Source organism: Nothobranchius furzeri, chromosome 10 (assembly GCF_043380555.1).
Source record: "Nothobranchius furzeri strain GRZ-AD chromosome 10, NfurGRZ-RIMD1, whole genome shotgun sequence".
Classification (NCBI taxonomy): domain Eukaryota; kingdom Metazoa; phylum Chordata; class Actinopteri; order Cyprinodontiformes; family Nothobranchiidae; genus Nothobranchius; species Nothobranchius furzeri.
The window spans coordinates 56,844,781-56,861,710 of NC_091750.1; the positions used below are offsets into that span (position 1 = coordinate 56,844,781).

The following is a 16,930-nucleotide window of genomic DNA, read 5'->3' on the forward strand; positions in this document are numbered from 1 at the left end:
GGGAATCACAATAATCGTGTACTGACGAATGCCTGTATGACCGTTTTGAAGTGGGCATGTGACAACATAGCTCTAATTGTTCAAATACGACGCAGATGATAAAAATATAAGGTAAGAGTCACACTAACCTGCTTTTCAAAGAAGAGATCGTCATCCACCTTCACTCTGAGGTTCGTGATGACACTCTTCCAGAATGTAGACAACAACCCTAACCCTGGAGACAAGACATTACCATGATGAACGCTTAAGGGGAAGAGGATAACCTCTCTTGACGTTGGAGACATGTTGGAGGCAGGGCAAGGGAGAGACATCTTTACCGACTACACTCCACCTTCCTCTACTCCCCCACTTGTCCAGATTTAGGCTAACATCAGATTTTAACCATAGGCCCTATCAAATAAAAATGTTTTAAGCCTAGTCTTAAAAGTAGACAAGGTGTCTGCCTCATGGACTAAAGCTGGGAGCTGGTTCCACAGGAAAGGAGCCTGATGGCTAAAAGATCTGCCTCCCATCCTATTTTTGTATTTTCTGGGAACCACCAGTAAACCTGCAGTCTGAGAGCGAAGTGCTCGGTTAGGAACATATGGAAGAATCAGGTCACTGATGTATGATGGAGCTTGATTATTAAGAGCTTTATATGTGAGAAGGAGGATCTTAAAATCTATTCAGAATTTAACAGGTAGCCAATGTAGGGAAGCTAAGACAGGAGAGATATGATCTCTCTTTTTAATTCTATTCAGAACTCTAGCTGCAGCATTTTGGACAAGCTGAAGACTTTTAACTATATTCTGTGGACTTCCTGAGAGTAATGAATTACAGTAATCCAGTCTTGATGTAATAAATGCATGAACTAGTTTTTCAGCATCACTCCTGGAAAGGATGCTTCTAATCTTAGCAATATTCCGAAGGTGGAAAAAGGAAATCCTACAAAACTGTTTAATGTGGGATTTGAATGACGTGTCCTGGTCGAAGATAACACCAAGGTTCCTTACTTTGTTCTCAGAGATTAATTTAATGCCATTCAGGTCAGGTGATTGACTAAGCAATTTCCTTTTCTGAATTTCAGGTCCAAAGATGAGAACTTCCGTCTTGTCTTGATTTAAAAGCAAAACGTTTTGAGTCATCCAATTTTTTATGTCTTCAAGACAAGCCTGTAATCTAACTAACCGATTGGGTTCATCAGAGTTCCAAATGTTCAATCAGGGCATGAATCCTTTTTCTCTGAATAGAAATCAGAAGTCTGCCCCGAACACACAGAAACACTTAAAATAACCAAAACTTATCTGTAATGATCCATCTTAAGTTTGAACAGTATACTTCCCAGAGACAGCCCTTTCATGCAACAATATATAGGTGTTAATATTGATACTAGTAAGTCATTGTGACTTAGTCAAAGCATGCTGTGATTTTGTAAAACATAATGGATTATGTCAGCCAATAATACTAAATGTTCAGTAATTTCTGGCTTCAAAACAACTTCTTTTTTATCAGAATAGAAATGTATTTGCTTAAACTTATTTATTTGAGAAAATTGGTACAAGAAGTACCTGGTAGGAAGTCAAAACCAGCTAAATGGAACTGAGTTTGTACTGGTCACTCATAATTTGCATGAAGACAATAAGAAAATTTGATTATCCTCAGTGACTTTAAAACAACATGTTTATTCAAAACGTAAAAAAGAAGAAGAATTTGCCAAGGAAATCTTGAGATAAACGTGTGGAAATGTTTACTGAGGCTTTGTTTAACCAGTCTTTGTACCATTTAAACATCCTTGCAACATGGGATGATGCCACATTTGTCAGCATGTGTCATCATCATGTGTTGCTGATGAAAATGTGTCATGTTTGTTACAAACGGCAGGCAGACAACTTGTGTACGGTTTCTTTAAGAGGCTCCGCTGGTGCTCTGCCTTCTGCTTGGGGCGGTTCAGGGGAGGGAGGGACATTGTTGACGAAAAAACGAGCTCCGGTTGGCCAGGCGTCACTGAGGGAAGAGACGTCACGTAGAGGAGAGGGCCTGTGGTGTAAAATAACATCTCCTTTTATGGGAGGAGGCGGACAGGGCCATTAGCAGAGAGAGGTGAGGTTTGATCCCCTCTCAGGGATTCCTCTTTACTCTTTTCAGCAAACTCTTTAATTTGAGCTGTTTTAATTCATCATTGTTTACTTAATTATATTTTTATTATTGTTTTCTTTTCTCTCTTTAACTTGAAAGTTCTGGTACTTCTGTAAAATCTCTTATCAGAGGCATAAACTCATCTAGACTTAATCATGTATTACCTTTGATAAATATTTTTTCCACCCTTTCTTCTGATGATTCATATAATTGATTAACAGAGAATAAAATGTCCTTGTAAGTTGACGATTAGAACAGGAATGACTGTTTTTAATGGAGGTTTATCTCTCTTATGTTCAGTTTTGACATCCACGTACATTCCCACCCCCCAGCCTGTTGCAGCTGGCTTGTTCTCCATTCACTCTTTAACCTCAGAGCAACAAAACAGAAACAAAAGCTGCCTCTGCCTCTAGACTTTACTGAGTGTGACCACCCCCGCTGTTTGCTGACATGGTATCTCCCAAGAACAGGCAGTCGCCTCCCCTCCCTAAGTCAGATTTGTCTCCATTCCAAGGAAATGCACTATACCTTTGAGTTGGGTAAAGGAATCTAGTTAGACTCATTCAGCTGGATGCCTAATTACACATAGGCTAGCTAAAACAAAAAGGATTGCGTGTCCTTCACAAGAGGGGGTTGATGGACACATTTAACCAAACAAGTAATGACAAGGATACTTGTGAATCCCTGGGAGAGCTTTTGAAACTCCCCCCCTCCTTCCAATGTTTCAGTGGTTGGGGCCATGGCCTCTCAGTCAGGGTAAGAAATGCTCAAATAGTTGGTTTATTTTACATTTTGCTTTATGTCAGGAATAGAACACTCAGTTTTTACTGAGGGTTTTGTTTCTGGTCTTGTTTCCTTTGATTACATTTCATAATGATTGTGTCATGAAGGCCCAACGCTGAATTCATGGTGATCAGATAACCATCAGCTCTTATTTGCTAGTATCTCTCACAAGGCCCGGTTGTTATGTTGAGAGTTAGGAAGAAAAAAGACAAGCCGATTAATTTAGGTGCAAACTGAGATGGCTTCTCAGCTTTGAAGTGAAGATTTTGACCTTTTTCAGTTTGGCGCACTATTGAATCACTAGCAAACCCACTGATAATCCTGTTTAAACTCACACAGAAATCATTTGTGTTTGGTGGATCTTTTGTAAGATTATAGATGTTCTTCCTTAGATTAGAAGGACTTTTTCCTAGCACATGGGCTTGGTCAAGAATGCAAATCAAAGCTAATTTGATCTGACTGTCTTTTAACTTTAAACACAAATTATGTAATGTGGAAGTTATCAGTAGCTTAGTCTGGAATTCTCAAGGCAGGATTAATATTGTTTTGAAGTTCTTGTACTCCTTTTATTGAAGAATACAAGTACATTTAGATATTTTGGGCTTGGTGGGTTTTTAACTAGGCACTGGCAGCCTTCCACTTAACCTGAAGTAATAACTCTTACAGTAAGTTAACATGACATCCTGTATGTTTGTGGGAATCACAAATAAGTCACCATCTATGCGATGATAGTAGTCAGTAGGACATGTTTACACATACTTCTTTTTAAGGTGGAGTCGATGTTCCTGGAAGAAGCTGTTCAAGCAATTTGAAAAATAACAATCACAAGATTAAACCATCTTTCTTAGAGTCACAGAATCTGATGGTATAACTCTGGATGCAACAGACACGTCAAACAGCCATAAAACATACATTAGCTTACCTTTTCAACCCACTGTTGGTACCTTGTCTGTCATAATTGCTAATGTAATGCAACTGCATAACAGCCATGGCGCCTCCGGGCTTCTGATGGACTTCTTGCAGTCGGTGCCAGTCAGGAGTTCTCCGGACTGTAAGTTTAAGAGAAAAAGAAGCCACTGGGACTTAGACCGGAGATCCATCAAAGAGGGCTGGACATATTACACTAGAAACCCCCTCCCACTCAGGCTATGTAACCATATAATAATCTAGTAAAGTGTTTCCCTTACATCGGTTCATCTGGAATTCCAGTGCCACGGCTACCCCCTCCCCCCCAACACACACACACGCAGACAACGCAAGGAAGCTAAATGATCCGCACGCACCTCTGCCTTTATCTTGGACATAACTTGCCTTTTTATTGCAGTCAAAGCCATGCTCATCAGGTATTTTTTGACAAGACACCCCTAAAGGTGTGTGTCCTCTACAGTCCCCATGCAGTCTCTGGTGATCTAAGCTCCAGCTTTAACAGAAATAAGCTCCTGGAGCTCTGCTTTGCTCCAGTTTGCCATCTCAACTGATTTTGTTCAAAAAGCAAAACTTGCGGCCTGTTTTCACTTTAATTTTCAATTAAGTTGCCAGCTGGAGCTTGGCAGTAACTCCCCATGACACCTCCCTGTGTTGCGCCAAGGTGCAATTGCCGTTTTAAGAAAGACAATTACTGCAATATTACTACCAAGTTGGGAGGAACAAATGCCGCAAAATTCACGCATCACCATGCTGGCATTGCGCGTTTAAAAGACTCATCATTGCTGTAATATTACGTCGATTTGCTGGCACGGTGTGTCTTGTAAAAAGGGCTATAGTCTTTAAAGAGTGAGAAACAAGATGAAGATACTGTTTTGATTATTTCTGCTTGTTGTAAAAGACAAATACAAACCAGACTGACAAACTTGTCTACCAGCAAGTTTCTGTGCTAGCTGGTTGAAACCAGAGACAGATAAGGTTTGCATGAGGATTTCCTCTAGAACTTCACTACAGTGACAGTCTCACTCCTACTCAACTCTAGCCTAGTGAACTAAACCAAATTCTTGCTTTGCAAAGTCTAGGCACGCTCCATTGGAACCTCCGCAACTCCTTCCAGGACTCTGGCTGGCCAATCACAGCTCTCTAGAGGGGTTTCAAACACATAACGAGCTGTGATTGGTCCATAATGGTGGGCCAATCATAGTGCTTTATCTGCTTAGTGAACAAATCACAGAGCTTTATCCGCTTTGTGGGCCAATCAGGGCACTCTATATGCCTGGTGGGTGGGATGATGCAACAGAGTGAAACAAGAGTATGTCACATTCATTGTCCAGTGGAATGCGGAGATCATTTGAAAGACAATGGTAGAACCCGCCCCACAACCGAGAGCCATCAATCACTGCGTTTACATGCAGCCAGTAACCCTTTTGAAACCCGAATATTCACAATAACCCAGTTCCGCAGGTCCATGTAAACACCGCCAAAAACCTGGATATGCTCATAACTGGGTTTTTAAAAACCCGGTTACTACACCTGGGGTAACCCTTTTCTAACCAGAATGTTTGGTCGTGTAAACGCATATCGGGATATCCCCATCAAAGCGTGTATTCTGCGCATGCTCTGTTCGCAAAGAATCTTGGTCTTTTGAGTAGCGAGACGTCTCGTATGCGCCAGAACACCGGAAGTAAACAACAAGTTGGGAGCAAAATGGCGAGTTGCGGCACAACACCACACTTTTGGAGTGACGAGGAAACTAAAGCGCAAACAAACGCGGTCGCTATCTCTTCCGAACTGGGAAACATGTTGTTTTCACGGATACTGGAACAAGAAGAACCGGAAATGACGCATATTGCGTCTGGACGTAGTCCATACGTCCTGACGCTACCCCAACGTCCGCATTTATATCGGGTTATGCAAGTTAGGGGTAACTCTTTCTATTTATGCTTGTAAACGGGTTATTCTGATCAACTCAGAAACCCGAATCCCGACCTTAACCCGATCATAACCCGGATATTGGCTGCATGTAAACGTAGTCAATGAAGCGTTGCCAGACTAAATAATACATTTATTTAGTCTGGCTTGCCAGGCTAACCCCCAAATTCCACTACCTCCGCTCCGGTCCGCCCCGCCTTCCGCAGCCGCTCGCTTCCGAACTCAATTTTTACTGGTACACGCTCTACAACGGCTCCGCTCTGGTGCGGAGACCTGAGGTGGGCAAACAAGCATGCGCGCGATTTTCTCGATCTTGCGATACAGTCCGAGCAATAAACGCGGAAGTTAGATCCAAACACCCGTTGTGTGGGAGAAGCATCGGCATGAACTGTTTAATCTGCCCATCATGTGTGTTGAGAGATCAGCAATGTTTGGATCAACAAAGTGTGACTACTTTGATAGTAGAAACTGTATTTATGGCTTACTTTTGTGCATTTAAACTTCAGCCGCCATTGATAGTTGTTAAAAGTTGTTAAACCTGTGCATATGAAACAAAAAACGCCTTTTGTTTATCGATTTATTGTGAAAAACGGAAGTTGTGCTTGCTCCTTTTCCTGTTGGGCGGTTGTGATTTCTGTCCATTGACTGCGGAGGTGCTCCGGCGTCTGGCGAAAATAGGATCGATTCTATTTTTGCCGGACGCCGGAACAGAGGGCGGCGCACGTTTCCGCACTGCCGGAGCACGGCCGCAGTAGTGGAATTGCTCTGATTGACTACAACGGGACCGATTTTGCTCCGGCGTTCGTGTCGGAGCGGAGCGGCGGTAGTGGAATTTGGGGGTAACTCAACTCATGAAAATCAACACATCATGTTGGTTTGTTGACGTGAGCTGTGTTTACAAAGGGTCCTGCTGCTGGGTCATTTGATTAACATTGTGCAGTTCATTCAGCCATGCTGTCCCACTCCATGCCAACTTCAACAGGCCTATTTACATCCTAATGTACCGCTGATGCTACGGAGTAAATACAGGTACACGGTGTAGCCTGATTACTTGTCCGACCCGTCTTATTTCCAGTGCCTTTTCTTAAACCACAGACAACATTTATAGCTTGAAAGACCCTCAAATGAAAGCTTGTGCCTGTCAGCTGTGTAGTAAATTAGAGAAAATGACTATCATTAAGCAGAATCTACTGGAACGTGGCTCTAGTAAATCATCTTTGTAGACATTAGATGTCTGCAGGAGGTAATCAGTGGTCAGGTCAGCTGTAAGTTTGTCATCTTGAAAAGTGTTTTGTTATGTACTTGGTTTTTAGTTCTCAGCTGGGTTTGTATGCTAAAAGATGTTTAATGGCCACAAACAAAATTATAATTAATAATAGTTATGACTTACATTCATTTGTGTAAATCCCGTTCTCTGTTCTGGGTACTGACTCATATCTGGCTTGTATTAAGAATGTAAAACTGAGGTTTTTTAAGAAGAGCAGTTGAGAAATGACATTTTCGACTCCCTTGCAAGTGTTAGACATGAAAAGTTGCTTTGTTTACTAAATTGGAGCTGCACCCGTTTTTGGTTATATGTAAATATTGTCTTATGAATTATTGTGTCTGCTTTTAAAATCTTGTTCCCAAATTGGTCATGCTTGTTGAGAATTTAAAGTGATGTGTTTATTATATAGGAGTACAGGAGTAAACATCCTTATAATTGTTGTTGTCACCAGCAGAAGTAAAAGCTGTTTTAACAGCAACAGTAAAAATGTGCTAGTTTCTTTTTTGAAAACTGCAGCCTATTTTATATTTTAGTGGACATCAATATTTGTGAAATGTTGCAAATCTTTAAACACATTAACCTTTTTTTAATCAGCAACGCAAATAGAGGCAAGTTCAGTTTCGGTGTTTTTATCCCCACAGACTTTGCCCTGCCTTTGGTTTTTGTGTTTGTAGATGGAAAAAAACAAGTGAATGGAGGCGTGTTTATCCATGTGATGTTGACCTGATCCACGATTGGTTTATTTTGCACCCTTTTGTAAAGGCTCTCCATAAAGTTTCCTGTTCTTGTTGTTTAGCATTCAAATTTTAAGACCACAGTAAAGAGCAAAAATACCCTTATTTTATTAGTGAATTAAATAGAGAAGGAAATATGTGAATTTTAGGAATACATATCCTTATTAGGAGTAGGATTGGTCGGAATCTGTTGATACGATATATCAGGGCAGGGCATAGTTGCCTCGAATAAATATCACAATATATCGAGCAGTTCGCCTCAATAAAGATAAATAGGACAATAACTACACTTTCAGCGGCATGTAGAGGGAGCAGTAGCGGTGGTAGATTTGGCCAGTGAGAAGCTTGTTCCCACAAAAATCCTTCAACATGGCAACATTTTGGTTTGTTTCTGCCGGCCACTCCCTGCTGCCCCGTTCCGACTATCCGTGCTCCCCGTCGAAAGGTGCTACTTTGGGGAAATGCGCATGCGCAGGCTGATTATTGCGTCACAGCGTTATTGTTCTGAGAATATTCAAATGTTTTTAGCAACTAAAGGGTTAATTTTTACAAAATGACTAAACTGCTTCTTACACTATCCACTTTTTTTTTCATAAAATAAATTAACAGTAGCTACCAATTTTCAGTAAACCTGTACATAGGAATCAGCTGTCGAAACACGCTGCGGTAGGAAAATTCGACGAGGAAGCACGGATAGTCAGAACACCCCCACCCACTTCTACAACTAGGAAGCCGACCGATATGTTTTTTTTTTTAGGCCAGTGCCGATATAGATTTTGAAAGAATTTGTTCGCCGATGGCCGATATCTAAAGCTGATTTTTAAGGCAGATATATATGTTTTAGTAGCACATTGATTGTGAAAGACAACTGAACTCTCACTGTGTGCAATATAAATTAAATAAGACATAAAGATTGAATATATCGGCCCGATATACCGGCCAGCCTCTAGCTACAATGTTTGAATCATTCACCATTTGCTCATCGTCTTTCCCTTCTAAAGCCTGATTCATGCTTCTCCGCCTGCGTCCGTGCGGAGACACGCAACGCCATTATCCGTCCTTGCGGACCTGCTGGAGAGCTCCGCAAGGACGGACGGAGTCGAGCTCTCTTTTCCAAACATCCATCCGTCGAGACGGACAACACAAGCTTGTGATTGGTCAGGACGGCGCTGTTGTCTTCACCGCCGCCATTGCGCCCTCAAAAACATAAAGAGAGCAGAGGATAACTAGCGGCCGACACGGAGCAGCTTGAAGAATACCTCGCGAACAAACTCTAAAAACATGAACGTTTAATTCCCCCGTGACTGGAGGAGTGAAAAGATGCGTAGCAAGCGTTTTATTTGTGGACGGAAAGGACAGGAAACGTGGGTTTAGAGGTGGCAAGCGCATGAAAAGGTGGAGTATGAGAGACAAATTTGTTTGTTAAAAAGTCTCTTATATACAAAAACACAATATAAACACACTATCTTGGACCGGATACATGCCAGGATACCACAGAACAGCGCTATGCCCTCTGTTGTCCTGAAGGGGAATTGCTTTGCTACACTCCCCAGGAGACGGAGAAGTATGAGAGCAAAACGCTTCCGTCAATCCGTGCGTGTCTGTCCCTTGCGGAGCTGACGGAGAAGCAAGAATCAGGCTTTACAGACCAGATGGGGTAGAGTCCCATGACTAAACAAAGTCATGGGACCCCATCCAGTTCGTAGCACAGCATCTGTTTAGTCATGTGAACAGTGAATGACATCATCTCAGAACCGTAAGTGTGTGTGTTGTATGTACATAATTCAGCTTTAATAAATTTCATTCTATACAAAATCTGCTGATTTTAGAAGCATTAATGTCAGTATATCGGTATTGGCAAATATCTGTTATCGGCCTTAACAGTGATCTCGATATCAGTATCTGCCCCAAAAATTTCATATCGGTCCATCACTAATATATGAATGTTTGCATGTAAGTACCCAATAAACAAATGGATACACTGTTTTTAAATATTGATTCATTATTAAACATTGTAATATTTCAGCATTTCAGTATTTTCTTACATTCCTAATCTTTACAAAGCAAAATTCATTGCATGCTAATTTGCACAGAAAATCTGTATAAGAAGCATTTGCAGTAGAAATAAATGACTGCTTTGTGTCTGAACAAGCCTACGCTCATTAGACGCTACAAAGGTCATCTCTAACAGAATTTGCTAAATTTTCTTTTCTTTTTGTAAAGTACAGAAAAATGTTAGCAAAGTACTGATCAGAGATTTCCTGACAACAGATTTCAGATAGACAGTGTCTGACTTCCCATAGACACAGGATCTTCTTTGATTTTGTCACTTTAATAAGCACCCAGCTTGTTCAGCTTCCATAAACCTAGCCTTTTTACTGTCTGTTTTAAGTTGAGCCTTTTTCCCCTGTTTGTGTTAACAGCAACATGAATTGTGAGGACCGGAATGTGCTCCGAATGAAAGAACGAGAAAGGAGAAATCAAGAAATCCAGCAAGGCGGAGGAGAAGCCTTTCCAGCCAATTCCCCTCTTTTCCCTGAACCCTATAAAGTAGTAAGTTTGTTTAACATAACTCTCTCTGTTGCCCTGTCGAGCCGTTTGGAGGAGTTTGCATCATTGGCAGAAAACGAAAAGCTTCACGTGTGCAGCTTTAATATCTTGTTTTGATCAGCGAGGCAGCCGAGAGCCGAATGTGGTTACTGGGTATTGATACTAAATACTTTTTCTTTGGTTCTGATTTAAATCCATAATAAGAAGTTGACAAACTTTTACACTAATGCAAAACAGGCTATTAGCACACCCAGTGCTTGTTTTGTAGCACAGCTGTTAGACGTAAACAAACAAAACGCTGTGTCTTCACTCCACTTCCTCCTCTACGTCTTCCGCCTGTGCTCACAGATGCAGATATAGGCCAGTCAGCTCCTACCAACCAATGTAATTGTAAAGAGGATTTAGGCTCTCTGAACTGGTCTAATCTTTGCCACTAACCAGATTTGAGCAGATGTAAGTGGCTCCTCTCCTTTAGCCAGGACTAGCCATCAAAGACGCACTGAGGAATGTGTCCTGACAGGTTGGGAATTGAAAGGCCACCAGAGGTGAGTGATGGGTGTTTGTGTTTTGGACTACAACAAAGCGAGGGATAAAAACGGACGTTAAAGACGGGTAAAGTCTTTGACCGTTACCTGTTGAAAAAGCAGCTTTTTTAGTTGATTTGTTGTTTATAGCATTCTGTGTGACCCTAAAGCGGTTAAAGTCACGACTTTCTGTACTTACTTTATCTCTGCTCCTGCTTGTGCCGAGTCTTACGTAAGCTTTAGTTTGACTTTGTGACTGTCACGCTCCACTAAGTGGAAGTTTTACAGTGTTCTACATTAAAGAGCATGTGTGCACACAGCTGCAGCTGTGGCCTCCCAACTGTAGACCAGCACAGCGGTAACGATTTTATAGTGCACAGTGCATCTGCACGCTTCGTGGTCATCTTCAATATAACTATATACATAAAAGTAAATTGATTGATGCATTTTTCATGCAGATTTTGTCTTAAAAACACAAAAATTAAGCAAATTAAGTGGAAAAAAATATGTTTTTGGACTTTGTAGCTGAATGTTTTGAAAGTGTAATGTTTAAAGAAATAATGGAAAGGTTCGTTCCTGACTGGCCGAGATCCACTGCCACAGCAACGACAGAATAATCACTATTATGCACCTAGAAGGCAAATTGAATGAGCTTTTATATGTCAGCGTGTGGTTTGTTACAGAAGTGCAGTAGGATGAGCGCAGTGGACCACATCCAATATTAATTTACAAACACAGCAAAAAGAGGTTTTGTCTAACAAAAATAAAACTTTATTTACAGTCTTTTTTTTTCATACTTTTTATTAACAATTTTACTTGGAAGTAGCAGTAGATGAATCCTAAGCTGAGTGAGTTGATTGAGAACATCTTCTGTTCTGACGGCATTCCAACATGTTCGTAATGAGAGCACCGTTCCTGTTGACGCCACAAACTGAAACCAGCAGCTTGACAGAAAAATGGCTGGTATTACTCTTCTCTAGCTGCACAAATGAGAGCCAGGCCACGCTAACAGGAGGTGGTGGGGAGCGTGTTATGACCGAGCCAGTTACATTTCCTGCTGCAGATAACGGCTTGTGTTTCCCCACCCCCGGTGTGAATCTGTCAAACAAAACTGAGGTGTGAAACTGGAGACCGTGTGGGCTACAACATGTGGTCAAAGTGATTGATTAACCTGCGTGCTGGAACCATTATTCTAATTCACAAGGGTTTAAACTGTGTAAACAACACTCACGGGCTACTGATGAGTATTTTCTGACCCTTTTTTTTTACCCCCAATTCTGTAAACGATGATAAATCCGACGTAATTACATCTTTGCTTCTCTTCAGGTCAGCAAAGAAGATAAACTGTCCAACCGTATTCAGAGCATGCTGGGTAATTACGACGAGATGAAAGAGTCGATCGGTGACACGCTTCCAAAGCCCGGTAATAAACCTTCGAACAGCTCGTCTTCCACTGAGGACAAATCCGTCCCTCCTCTGTTTGGCGGGGACCAGCGTGGCGTTGGTGGAAGCCAGAGCAGTAAGTGGACTCCTGTTGGCCCGGCAGCGGGCGGATCATCATCACAATCCCAAAAACGCTCTGGACTCTCGGGCGGACACAGTAGCCAGAGGAGCAACGGCGGCAGTAGCAGCAACAGTAGCCAAAGAGGGGAAGTGCGAGAAAAGAAGTCGAGCAAGCATGGTGCAGGATCAGACCACTCAAAGTCCCATACATCCAGTCCAGCCAAGGGTTCCCTGAGCTCCTCCGGCAGCCACTCGCGGAGCTCCTTGTCATCCGAGCAGCATCACAGCAAGGAGCGCTATCGTTCCAAGTCTCCAAGAGACCGGGAGGCCAACTGGGACTCGCCCTCACGGGTTCACACCTCCTTCCCCAGTGGACACTCGAGTCAGACCTTTCCTCCGTCACTCATGTCCAAGCCCAGCTCCATGCTGCAGAAGCCCACAGCTTACGTTCGGCCTATGGATGGCCAAGAAACTGCAGAGCCCAAAAGTTCCCAGGCGGAAAACTACAGCGGACAGTCACACAGCAGCACCATGGGAGAGATGAAGCCCAACGGCAAGGCTTCGCTAACCAAACTCAAGATCCCCTCACAGCCCGTAGAGGTGAGTCCTAGTTAGGACATGATCGCGTTATGCTAGTTCTGGTTAGACTGGCCAATAGTTGAATATGAGAGCTACATGGAATCTCATCTGTAATCTATTACTTACACACTATACTCCACTAATTTCCCTTGCACTAATCACAAGTTTTTTCTCCTTTTAATCATATTTTTCAACTTTTTTTAAAATAGTTTTTATATTTTGAACTTTTTGTTCTTGTGAAGCGCGTCGCGATTTCTATCTTGATAGGCGCTATATAAAAGATCATTTTCTTTCTTTCACTATTGTGTTAAACAAACTGCATTCTTAGTGATGCCCAATAGGAAACCTTAACACGCCACCGGAGGGCTGCAGGAACTCCTGTGGCTCATAAAATACCTTCAGGGTGACTCACGGGACTCTAAATGGAAGCCACCTCTCACCTGTTGTAATGAGAGCATAGTTATGAACATGTCTGCTGAACATGGTGTTTGTGTGTTTAGGGGCCGAGCGATGCCAACTGTGTCGACGAAATTCTGAAGGTATGCTTCTTTCTTTTTGTTTCTGTGATCAGCTTTTGGAATAAAAGGAAAAACCACTGAAATAAGCAAAGGAGCAGTTCACTTTACTCACATCCCATCCACTACATTTTTCCTCTTCTCTCTCTCTCGTGTGTGTGTGTGTGTGTGTGTGTGTTTTCTTTTTTTTCATTCAGGAAATGACTCAGTCGTGGCCCCCTCCGCTAACAGCCATCCACACTCCCTGTAAAACGGAGCCCTCCAAGTTTCCATTCCCCACCAAGGTCAGCATCGCTGCCGTGGTTTTAACTGACTTAAGTGATTGTTTTGTTCTGGATTCATTTGGCTAATAAATATTTGTTACATTCACGCAACTGAAAAAAAAGGCATTTATGACTAATTTGATCTTTGGTTTCCTAAAATCACAGTCATTGGATTAAAAAGCAACGTGATTTAAAGGGAAATTAGCTCATTTATTATATTTTACGGATATATTTTATAGTAGTGGAGGAATAAAATGACTTTCATGAAATTAATTGAGATTTTTTTATTACTATCTCAGGATACACATCCAAGTGTGCACAGTGAGTATCATAAACCAGATCCATTCTGCACATAACTAAGTGTTAAATTTGGCTAATTGTTCATGGTTTTTATAAATGCTATTTATTAATGTATGCATGCATTATTTTTCACCTGTATCTCAGAGCGAGTCAGTTCATCTAAAAGCTCCAGCAGCCACCAGCCGAAGGACAGCAGCGACCACCCCACGTAAGAGCTAAATCTTTTCGCCCTTGTCGTGGGTATGTTTTCTTTTATTGATTTGCATAAACTCTTGAGTTGGGATGGGTACCAAAACTCTGTACCACTTTAGTACCAACCAGAAATATTCAATAGGCACTGGCACCGTAAATATATATCTTATTCGGTGCAAAATTTCAATACAATCCCCAAAGAAAGTCCTGTACAGCTCCGTTCCTCCTGCTGCTCTGCCTCATGGGGCTGGAGGACGCTGGCTGATCTCTCGCTCACAGACTGTAGCTTGTTTACAACACTTCTCCCAGTTTGCTGACTAAGAAAACGCCGGGAAAAGAATTTGCTGCATTTTGTGAAAGAAAACAGCGACAGAGCTAAATGTGACATCTGTGATGAGATTTGTGTTACTAAACTACATTTAAATATCAGCAATTTAACAAAGTGCCGCCGCGTCATTCATGGCTTTTGTTTGTGAGCTGATGCGTGCATTTTAACGTTTAATCGCCATCTACACCTCTGTGTTTGATTCTAGTCCAGTTGGTGTCCTTACACGTCATAATTGGAATTAAAGATATAAACAACTATTTGTGTTACAAGTTTAAATTATAATTAAGGATGCAATAACAACTTCACTGGTGGGAATTAAGTTTGCGATATCCCAGTTTTAACCTTTATTAGGCAGATTGGATAGTCTACTCAACCCATCCTCAACCCACTTATCTAAAAGGAGAAGAGCACCAGTTTAAATGTTTGTTCAGATAGTTGAATAAATCATCTTCTGCAGAGTTTCTGCTATCCACCGTTATTTATTTAGTTTAATAAACAAATATTCAAGTACCTTTTTCTCTTAAACAAATAGATATCGGTACCAAAAACCAGGCTTCATTTAGAGTACTGGTGTGGCTCCCAGTGTTTTCTTTACTGTGGGAAACGGGTAATAATGGCTCTTTGATGGGAACAGGTTGCCGACCCCTGGTTTAAGTGTTTCAATTTTTTTAATGAATTCGATTAAAAATAAAGGCGCCCGGCCCGTGTCTGAGGTAATTACACAGTCGTTGGCCCGAAGCCCGGCCCGAGGGCCGACCCGAGGGCCGACCCGAGGGCCTAGGGCTTCAGTGCAGGGCTCTACACTCTATCCATTGTTTTACACATTTGTCCTGTACCAGAATGTTTTCACCTATTTTGTAATTTGTATTTTGTAATTTTAATTGCTTTTATTTTTGATTTATTCAATATATTTACCTTCAACTGAACCATGTTCAGCGCTTTGGGCTTCCTGACAGGGTTGCGGAAGGCACTTAATAAATAAAGCTTTGATTGATTGATTAAAAAAAAACGTATCTAAAGCTACCCAAGCCTACTCTTAAGTATCAAAACAAAAAGCCTACAGAAGGTCCAGCAGACTGAAACTGTCTGCACATAAAGTAGTGAAAAGTAATTAAGTTTAAATATTTGATTTCAGTATGCTAAAGGAAGATTTGAATGTAAGCAGCAGTGAAGACAGCGACGGAGAACAAGATGCCAAGAATCCCTCAAGAAACGTACCAGCAAGGTAAATAAAAGTTTGGGTTTAATATTAGAAATAAGTTTATTTATGTATAGACATTTTCCACACGTCCACATTCTTGTGTCCCATAACAGCGAAGCAGCCGAGCCATCCAGGGATGACCCCAGCAGCCGCAGCTGCTCCGAGAGCAGCTCGGGTTCTGACAGCGAGAGTGAAAGCAGCTCGACGGACAGCGAAGCCAATGAGCGCCCGCGACCCGCCTCTCCTGACGTAATCATTTCACCGTAACTCTATACGAAGCTCTAGCGCTAATTTTAGGACTCTGTCACACATTTGTCACAAATTAGGTAAAAAGTTTATTCCTTATGGTTGAACAGCATCTTAATTCTGTTCTCCGTCACCCCTTCAGCCTGAACCACCTGCGACCAACATGAGCTGGCAGCTGGACAACTGGTTGCAGAAGACCAAGCCGCCCTCTCCTGCGTCTCCTGTGAACAACCGTAACGTTTCATCCAACTGTAAAAAAGAAAGTCGAGAAAGCTGCTCAGGGCGCGGTTATGGTGGTCAGGGAGGAGGGTCAAAGGATACGGCCCCAGCACCTCCAAGCAGGGACTTGCGCGCACTGCAGAAGGGTTCGGAGGGTGGACGTGGACGTCAAAAATCGCCCGGCCAGGGTAACGGTGGTACAAATTCTCGCTCCCGAGTGGGCAAAAAGCAGCCTAAAAAATCAGAGAAGCCTCCTGTGGTGGAGGAACCAAAGGGAGGTCTGAAGGTGGAGAGTGAGCCGGCTCCAGAAATACCTCCTCACCAACCCAAAGCTCCCACTAAGGGTTCCCGAAAACCAAGCATCAAAAAGGAACCCAAGTCCTCACCCAGGCCCTCTGCAGCCACCGTCACCACCACTACAGACAAACGCAAAACCAAGGCACCTACCAAGACGCCCCAGTCTCGTGAAATTGTCAGCACAGACTCTTCATCCTCTGATTCGGAGGGAAATGACAGCATCCCATCCTCGTCACAGACTCCCAAGTACCCAGAGAGTATCAGGACCCCTGTATGTGTGTTTTCACCTATGGAAGAGAAAGAGGTGTTGTCTCCGCTCAGCGACCCTGAGGAGCGCTACCCCACAAGGCAGCCTCATCCGCAGTCTTTACTCGTCAAGATAGGTTGGTCCGAACGGCTCTGCAGTTGATGTAGCTGATGCTTTTCTTTATTTTGGACCAAATGTAAGCACAACCTTT

General features: G+C 42.4%; 1 protein-coding gene across 4 annotated transcripts in view; it reads left to right on the forward strand.

The window, feature by feature from the left end:
• aff4 (AF4/FMR2 family, member 4) overlaps positions 1-16,930 on the forward strand; it is a 38,180-nt gene that overhangs the window by 10,926 nt on the left and 10,324 nt on the right. For 2 of the 4 annotated variants that reach the window (XM_015961376.3, XM_015961377.3), the window contains exons 1-10: positions 2,654-2,871; positions 10,179-10,308; positions 12,156-12,932; positions 13,412-13,450; positions 13,624-13,710; positions 13,989-14,010; positions 14,134-14,197; positions 15,645-15,734; positions 15,824-15,959; positions 16,099-16,855. In XM_015961376.3, the coding sequence (XP_015816862.3) occupies positions 2,855-2,871; positions 10,179-10,308; positions 12,156-12,932; positions 13,412-13,450; positions 13,624-13,710; positions 13,989-14,010; positions 14,134-14,197; positions 15,645-15,734; positions 15,824-15,959; positions 16,099-16,855 (2,119 nt within the window). In that variant the 5' untranslated portion in view covers positions 2,654-2,854. Of the gene's footprint in view, positions 1-2,653; positions 2,872-10,178; positions 10,309-10,595; positions 10,851-12,155; positions 12,933-13,411; positions 13,451-13,623; positions 13,711-13,988; positions 14,011-14,133; positions 14,198-15,644; positions 15,735-15,823; positions 15,960-16,098; positions 16,856-16,930 lie in introns of those variants that run through there. The other 2 variants (XM_015961379.3, XM_054730724.2) reach the window with 2 other exon arrangements.